General features: G+C 41.3%; 1 protein-coding gene across 1 annotated transcript; it reads right to left on the bottom strand.

Moving 5' to 3' along the window:
- Positions 1–6872: 6872 nt before the first annotated feature.
- On the bottom strand, positions 6873–9131 carry snai2 (snail family zinc finger 2). Its single transcript, XM_085141721.1, has 3 exons — positions 8890–9131; positions 8127–8648; positions 6873–7829 (listed from the first exon to the last, which is right to left on the bottom strand). Exons 1-3 carry the CDS (start codon positions 8966–8968, stop codon positions 7648–7650), a joined length of 783 nt encoding a protein of 260 aa, XP_084997847.1. The 5' UTR covers positions 8969–9131; the 3' UTR covers positions 6873–7647.
- Between the last annotated feature and the right edge of the window lie 219 nt (positions 9132–9350).

Below are 9350 nucleotides of genomic sequence, written 5' to 3'. Positions count from 1 at the left end.
ATTGGGGCTGATCCAAAAGGCCTGAGCTGTGCAAGTTTTTGCTTATAAGTGACGTATAACTAGTATTGGATAAATTACAAGAGCAGGTCTTTTGGCCTTCAGGACACCATCTTTATACATTTTTAAAACTGAAATCAAGTTTTTATTATTCACTCTGATGGGAGCACCAATCTCTGAAGCAAATTCCATTGAATCCATCCAAGTCGTTTCACTCTTAATCTCACATCAACTTCATGGTACCGCTAGAGGAAAAATTTAATGGATCGACAAAGTAAGCAAAATTCAGCTTCTGCTGACCTCGAAGCTCAGAGGGTGCTAAAACATCTGCACAGATCTGCTGCCAGATGCAAATATGGGACTTAAATGTCACAAATATTTGGATTAGGAGGCTTTAAAAGAACATGTGGAAAGCAACAAAATCAAGCATTGTGTTTACAAATTGAATAAAGCATGAATGAAAAGAGGGCTGGCCCGAGCACAGGCCCCGAGGAACTCCAAATATCATGTTCAATGAAGAGAAAGACGAGTTCCCATATGTAAAATAAAAGTTTCTGTTATATAGGGAGATGAACCAGTCAAGCACAGGACAGGTGATACCACCCAGTGCTTACGGCATTCAAATTTAAATTGGATGATCAACGGTGTCAAAGGCAGCTCTGAGTACTAAAAGGATTAAAAATGAGCAATTTGCTGCATCCGCTTTTCAAAGAATGTCATCATCATTATTCAAATTAAAAGCAGGCTCACCCCACTTAGTGTGACAGCAGATTTACGTCAAACCACCAGTCTCCTGCACCACATTGTGAAACTGACAACCATTCAAGGAGGATCTGTGGGTTTATAATTTTCTCCATCTGACGGACATCCACTATTACTTCGTCCTGAAACTCAGTAGAGGAGACTCCTAGATGGTCTCTATTCCTGTAGGATGGAAAGGAAGTGGACTGAGCTGCATGAAGAACAGGTTGTCGTGGAGAATTTTGCACAACTATATTGAAAATGTGAAAATGGAAAACTTGCAGAATTTAAGGGGTATAGGGCTGGAAAAAAACAGTAATTTAGCCACCAAAACACTACAAGCTTTTAAGCTCTTTGAAGGTTTAACAAGTAGAGTCGGTGCAGCGACAGATGACAGTAAAGTAGTTTCTCAGAGTGACTTCACAATGGAGTCATGCCATACAAAATACTGCAGCAGAGCATTATTTTCAAGCTAACAAGTGTGCAAACTCAATCAGTTGTTATTAACACACTGTAATGTAGTTTTGCAGAGATAAAGAGGCATTTGTGATCATGGGTTTATTTATCAACAACATTAGCAGCCTCTGAAACATCCTTAACTGTTAACCCAGCAGTTTCATTTGTTACACTGTTAAAATAGATCTTGAATGATATGCATCTACACATACAAACAAACCTACACAGTGTCTTACACTAAAAAGCAACACCCAGTTCTGAAACAGCCAAACACAGGGCAGCAACTCAGTGTATTTAGACATGTAGACATGGTCAAGATGACCTGCTGAAAGTGGCATGGTTGTTGGTGCCAGGCAGGGTGGTATGAATACTTCAGTTCTGTTCAATTCAATTGAATTTTATTTATATAGCACTTGAAGGCACTTTATTTTGTAAGGTAAAGACCCTACAAGGAAAAGCTCCCTTCTAATAGGAAGAAACCTCCAGGAGGACCAGGCTCAGTTCTCTGGGGGAGGTCAAAGGTCAGAGAAGAACCACCAGTCTGCTTGGAGCTGATAGTCAGCCAACAGTAACTCAAATAACCACTTTTTATAACCAAGGTATGCAGAAGAGCATCTCTGAACAGACAGCACATTAAACTTTAAAGCAAAAGGCCATACTGGGTGTCACTCCTGTCGGATAAGAGCAGAAAACTGAGGCTATAATTCAGATGGATTCAACAAACTGAATAGAAGATTTGATGTATAAAATAATGGATCCATTTTAGCTCATTTATTTCATTTAGCTTTATATGAATGGTTCAAATGGTGTAATGGTATGGGGGATATATTTCTTAGCACACTTAGCTCAGGCCAAGGATCATTTAAACACCACAGCCTACCTGAGTATCACTGCTGACCATGTCCATCCCATTATGACCACAGTGTATCTTCTGCAGGATAACGCACCAGATCACAAAGCACAAACTGGCTTCTTGAACATTATGGTGAGTTCACTGCAGCCAAATGGCCTCCACAATCATATCAATCCAATGCATTACCTTTGAGATGTACTGGAAGGAGAGCTTCACATCACAGACATGCAGCCAACAAATCTGCAGCAATGTCTGATGATGTCATGTCATGAGGGATGTTTGTTTCCAACCCAGTGTACCCGACTTGTAACTAGTGAAGTGGCCGGTCAGGGTAGTTTCCCAAAGCTAAGGTATGATTGTGCGATGCAGTTGTTCAGATTGTGAGCTTGAAAAAAACCCCCACGGCATTAAAAGAACAGAGCTACTCAGATAGCTAATGCTTAATTCTAAACCATATTCTACTGATGAATAAAAAATATAATTTTTAATGATTTTTGTTTGGTTCTCCACTAGCATCGAGGCAGTCGACAACATGATCAAAGCCACAGCTAAATTCAGCACAATGTAGCTTTATAACTACCCTCAGTTTTTGACTCTAGTAAAAATTATGCACTTTGCTGTGAATCTCTACAGTGAATCTAATTTTCAAATGTATTAAACTGTATCTTGTTCATCCAGAAACCATGAGAATCAGAACAAAAACAGCCTTGCTGGTATTCAGGGGTCAAGCAAACAGGTGGTCAGGGGCTAGTCATGCTCCACCACAGGCGACCAATAGTGAAGCCCATTAGGGGAGGAGCTCGGAGAGTGTGCACCAACTTAAAACTGAAGTTTTATGCAATAACTGCTATTTTTATGGCAGAGCCTTTTACAGAGCCATTTACCTGTCCCAATTTTCCCCGTGCCACCCCAGTGTAAGTAATGGCTTCAACCTGTCCACTCCAATAAAACTGTCTGGCTCCATCACTGCTGGAATTACATTCCTCAGAAAGTATATAGGCCTGTAAGTGTATAAAGTGTATTAATACCAGTCTAAAAGGCTAACTGTCAGGCTTTATACTATGATAATTTTACAACTAGTAATCTTAACTTGCTCTAGCAGACTTGAATTCTTTACACCGTGATTTTAATGGTTGTTCAAACATGCATGCTGTTTTATAACAGAATTATAAACCCATCCGTTTGAAATTAACTCGAAAAATAATTCTATGCTGCGGCTAAAGTGCAAACATCACATGCAGAAATACTTCGTCAGTAACGGTCTTAAGTGACACGATAAGCTGGTGGTAAGACATCTTCTTGAGTCATGGGTGAAGCTGGTTTTCTTTCCCAGCAACAAGGCTGCAGTCTATTGTGATTTATTTACCCTCCAGATGTGTTTACTTAAAAATACTTAGAGAATAGATTAATCTGTGAAGCAGGGACTGAAACAGTGAGCTCCCCTACTTTGTGAATCGTCTCTAAAGGATAAAAGAATAAACCCTTATCTCTGCCTTACAATGTGTCTGTATTTTTAAATCATTTATTGCTGGTTTGTTTACTGCTTAAATGCTGCAAGAAACTGAGAATCTGAGAGTTTAACGTGTGAGTTGCGAAAACTGTTAGAGAGTGAACAAAAGGGCACCTTTAAGCCTGTCAGATCATTTTGTGGTCACAAAGGGCTGTGTTGTTTACAGTGATGTTCTTTTACAGCTGTGGTCATGGGGTTTAGTGGGCTAAACATTAAGGAGGAAACACAATCAAGTGAATATGATCACAGGATTCTCTGACAGCTGACCTCTGCTCGAGAAGAAGGCAACAAAAAGAGGCCACAGAGCTATTGATTAAGACAACAGAGCGCCGTCTGTCTCTGCTGGACTCTACACTTCACTGCTCGTAATGACGCGCCGAAGAAAAAAAATCATTTATGACCTACATGGAGGGTCAGCCGCCATCCCTCGGTGCAAGACTCAAGCCTGGCGCACATCAAACAGGCAGTCTGCTCCTTATTTCATCGAACTATAATCCAATTTCTTCAGAGTCTTTAAACAACTGTTTGAATTAATTCTTTTACTTTAACGAGATAAAGACATAAAACTGAAAGAAAGCGAAAAAGAAATTCAAAAGAATTCATCTTCCCTGCTGATTAAATCACGCTGGCTTGATCCACATGAATCTAATTTATCAACAAACACAAAGGACAATACACAATTAGAGGAAAACGGTATTATCTGGAGAATGCGCTAAAAGAAAGCAGAATCATTCTAAAGAGCTACCAAGTCACTTGAGGAGACAACGGAAATAAAAGAGAATAGTCTTTAACAAGACGCGGGAGCTCAATAAGCAGGCAAACCTTCCTTGAGGTGGTCGGAGCGAAGGGGAATACACAATCATCTCCTTTCTGATGTGCTGGGGTTAGAGAGGAGGGCTGGGGATCACTTTCCGGCCAACGCAGTTGGAGCTCAGAGGACGCCCTCAACTGTATTTGTTCCACTTGATTGTCATAAAGGACAATCAAGGGGGGGGGGGGAGTCATGCCCCGCTTTACATTCAGCACAACTGTTCTCTGAGGCTTCTTTAATATGACGCTGTGGGTGCGTAAATCCACAGAGTGAGGACATTTATTTTATGTGTGATTTAATGCCTGCGATGAAATAAACAGCCTTATGAATGCAGGCTTTAAAGGTGGTCAATGATGAAAACGACAAGAAGTGATAATTAAATAACATCTGAAGAAAAGGAGTGGCAAAATCTTATTTTAGGATTAGCCGATGAATCCATTACTACAGATGTTTTGATATCCAGTTAATCATTTTAGTCATTTCTCAAGGAAAAAAGAAAAAGATTTTCTGGTGACAGCTTCTCAAATATGTGGATTTTATGCTTTTCTTTGTCCTTTATCAAAGTAATTAAATACGTTTTGATTTGAGGCTTTGGTCCATGAAAGCAAACCATTTGAATACATCACCTTGGGCTAAGGGAAAATTATTTCGTGTTCAGTTTTTTGAGAAAAAAAAATCCATTAATAAAAGACAGATTAATTAATAAAACATGGTGCATTTGCCAGTTGCAGCCCTGATTTGTACTAAATGGGGCTAATATGTTGCTTTAAATGTGCTAAATTGCCTAATTAAATTCTTCATTTTATTAGATTTTTTGGGGGAAATGAAAGCAGTACATGGCCAAACTGAGTGAAAGCTAAAGAAGAACAGACCGGGAAGAAATGACTATTCTAGTTTATCCTTCAAAACATTACACTTTTTTCATTTCCCTTTGAATCTACCCACAAAAACACCCACAGGGTATCTACCTGCATTTGTCCTCTGTAGATTTGCAGCTTAAAACAGACTACCGCGTCTAGTAACGGTCTCCACACCTAACAAATACTTGATATCACATCCTTTAGCACATCTTCTAATAGCCATATGGTTTGGAACAAATGAGTTCCTGCTCGTTCTCCTCCCCATCTCCACCCACTACTATCACAACAGCTAAATCAAATATTCGTGTTGGAGGGGAAAGCGCTTAACACGTTGTTGTTATCTGAGAAATCAGTCATGCAGTTAATTGTTGTTGTAAAAGGAAAATCTTGCAAGATTATGAAGCTAATAGTCATTATGCATGCATCGTTTTTTTCCCCCTCCCCTCTCCTAGCTGACACCAGAATGATAAAGTGTTGCCTATGGAAAGAAGATATTAGGTTCTCCAAAGAAAAGCGAGGACAGGCGGTGTTTGTGATCGTTTAGAGTGCCCTCTTGATGGCACTTTCCTTTTATGAGGCAAATGATCTGAATAACAGGGCCCGCCGCTTGTAACGTTTGCACATTAGGTCATGGCTGTGGTTTCTACAGTATCAGCAGACCTGTGGTGACTGCAGTTTAATGTCCTTCTAGCTGCACCTGCTTTCCAGCGAGGTTGAAGAGCCCTGGAGCCACCTGGCCCAGTCCAAAGAGCTGCAGCGAGCACCTGGAATAGCTTGACGATGACTCAGTGCGAGGAGAATCTACCTACAGGAGAGTTCAGCCCCTCGCAGCTAGAAAAACAAGTGTCTGTTTGTCAGATCACATCTTTCTGGTCCGCAGGTTTGGGGCATTAGGGCAAATGGGAGCGCACTCTGGGGTTTGTTAGAAAGAGTTCAGCTTTGACTGTATCCCTCAAGGCATTGCACTTTCTTTTTTCGGGCTCTAATCTCTATCTGCTTCAAGACAGCATATGGTAAAAGACAACAAAACGTAGCCCGGGGAAGTCTATTTAATCCTTTATGGCAAGCATCCCAGAATTCAAGGAGGTCGTCAAAGCAGATGCAAATTTGATCTTTCTGCAAAAACATATTAAAACCTGGAGATCGGTATGCCCTGGCACCCTGCAGTGATTGTTGTGATTGAGCAGGAACATAAAAGAAAGCCAACTTTGCTTCGGTTTATCTACTTTGATGGCACGGGTTTCAAAAGCGAGGACGGCTTTCTATAAGAACAACTCCCCTCACAGTTAAAGCTTACACAAACTCGGGCAAAGAGGGTGTCGCGGGCTCTCGGAGGGTATAACAAGTGAGTGCAGATCAATATAGCCAGTATGTGTTAAATTTCAAGATTGTTTGATGCCTGGACAGGTTCACAGGGAACAGGTTCAGGCCTGATTCAGAGCTGAGTCACCTCTCTCCTCATTTTTTCCCTTTTTGTACATCTTCATAGCACGGGATGGCGCAAGCCGGATTATATATCATTTACTTTTGTGGTCTTTATTCCATTTGAAGCGTGCGACGATCTGTCAAAGGAGCTGCTCGTAAATCAAAGAAGGCTTGACAGAGGAAAAAGCAACTCATGCACGATGCCAAAGGAGTTATACAAAATGTCATGAAACTTTATTTTCAAAAGTGTCATGATAATATGAAAATATCAAAATCATTTAGCATCACAGTTTTCACTGTTAATATACAATCATCTCAGTCACACTTACATTCAATATATAAAAATAGAAAAAGGAACCTGTCGCTGGAAAATGCATATTATTGCTGAGTAAATCTGAGGCACTTCTATTGCTTTCTGAGTGCTGGCGAACTGTTTCTAAAGACTGTGCAAAAGTTATAATAAATTCACCCTAAGTCTAAGTTTGCACTTGTTCCCTATCTAGCAATGGCTTCAATATTCCTCTGGTTATACTGCCATTCATTCAAAATGCACCTTTTGGTATTGCTTGTATAAAAAAAAAATATTAATAAACTGCTTAACAGCCATTGAGAGAGACATTGGTACAAACACTGTAGATAACATTGTGAAGGCATATAAAACTTTCTAGACATGCAGAAAAGTGCATGAATAGCACAGGTAGGTGAGTACATGGTTTGACAAAGCTCGACACTGATTGCAATCACAGAAACACTGCTTGAAACGAGAGGCTTGCGAGCACTGAGCTATTTCGCACTCTGAAATGAAATCGGCCGGTAGTAGAAGAAAAAAAAAAAAGTCTGTTAATTTGTGAACAAACCCACTTGGTGTGATTCCCTGACAGTTCTCCTGGGTTTGGGCAAAAAAAAAAAAAGACAATAAAGAAGAAAAAGAGGAGGGTTTTTTTTTTCTTTCGTTCGTTTTTTTTTTTGGTGGTGGTGGAAAAGGTATCCCAGTTCAGTGTGCTACACAACAACCAGATTCCTCATGTTTGTGCAGAAGAGACATCCTGGAGAAGGTTTTGGAGCAGTTCTTGCATTGGTATTTTTTCACATCCGAATGGGTCTGTAGGTGAGCCCTGAGATTGGACCTGTCCGCAAACGCCCTGTTGCAGTGAGGGCAGGAGAAGGGCTTCTCTCCTGTTGGAGTAGAAATGAGAGAAGAAGTTTGTCAGCGATTGCACACACAGAGAAATTGTGGACTATATATTTTTGTAATGGTTGCAACACAGTTTAGAAGGCAAGCACTGCTGATGACTCAAAAGGAGAAAAAGAAAATGAAAAAAAATATCAGTCTGAGAGTTCAGTCTCACTACAACACAGTGGGGAGCTGTTAGAACCACTACATCATATATCAGCATGTTGAATCTGCTCCTGATGAATCTAAAGCTGCTTCTTCACACAGCAGGCCCCACTCTTATCACCAAGTCAACTCACCAGTGTGCGTCCTGATGTGTCCCTGGAGCAGCCACGGTCTGGAGAAAGCTTTCCCGCATATTTTGCAAACACAAGGCAAGGTATGAGTCCTGATGTGCATTTTGAGAGCCCCCAGGCTAACGTACTCCTTCTCGCAGTATTTACAGCTAAAGGATTTCCTCGTTTGGGCGTCGCAGTGCAGCTGCTTGTGCTTGAGCAGTCCAGAGTACGTGGAGTAGGATTTACTACACAAACTGCACTGGAATTTCTCTGCCTCAACTCCGTGAGGGTCTGTTAGCTTGGGCAGCATCTGCTCGTCGTCATCGCTCCTCGGGCTCTCGGAGCCGCTGTGGTCTTTAGAGGAGGTGTCGGAGAGCGATGAGGGGTATCCAGAGATGGGAGAGAGGTCACTGGGGAGCGGAGATAGCGGCAAGTTGCTGGTAGTCCACACTGTGATGGGGCTGTACGCCGCCGGGCTCAGGATCTCCGGCTGGGGGATGACTGACAGGGGAAGAGCCTTGTAGATGTGCGGTGTGATGAACACTGGAAAAAAAAAAAGACAGCAAGGGTTATGAGATGTTTGGCTGTCATGACTTCAGTGAAAAGCACAGATTTCAAAGCAGGTAGTCCAGTGAGTTTGAAACGAAACTAACTTCTGCAAAGTTAAAAACCAAGAAAACATGACACGCGTCTGCCTGTGGGAAACACAACTTTTTAAACTTTTTAAAAAGTGAACACTGCTGCTTTATTTCTAAAAACGAAAAAACATCAAACGAAACTTTACCTGCTGGGCTTTCCAACTCACTATAATTTGGCTTCTTTGCGGAGTTTATGTGTTTCTTGACCAGAAAGGAGCGTGGCATCTTGGAAAACAAGAAGTCAACTTTTGGCAAACTTTTTTTTATTTAGTTCTTAGTAAAAAGGAGATGAGCGTCAGTTTGCTGCGCGAAGACGGAAATCCTTATTGCTTAAGTCCAGTGGAGTGTCATCCTGCGTCGCTGCGCACTTGGAAACAGTGTAGCTGTAAAGAGCTGTAAATACTGCCTATCAGGTGCATGGGAGGAGCCACCGACTGCTATTTACATAAACTGGAAGCTTAAACCAATTACATTTCTTGTGTACCGCTGAACTGCAAAATGCGCGTTTAGCCTATAGTGGTGCTTGCACCCCCCTAAGGGGCTGGGCTAGTGCCATTTATTCCAGTAAGACAGGTGCTTTGTGCATAGATGTGCAAAAACTTGGTTG

Source organism: Neolamprologus multifasciatus, chromosome 18 (assembly GCF_963576455.1).
Source record: "Neolamprologus multifasciatus chromosome 18, fNeoMul1.2, whole genome shotgun sequence".
Lineage (NCBI taxonomy): Eukaryota > Metazoa > Chordata > Actinopteri > Cichliformes > Cichlidae > Neolamprologus > Neolamprologus multifasciatus.
This window is presented reverse-complemented; position numbering and strand designations above follow the sequence as displayed.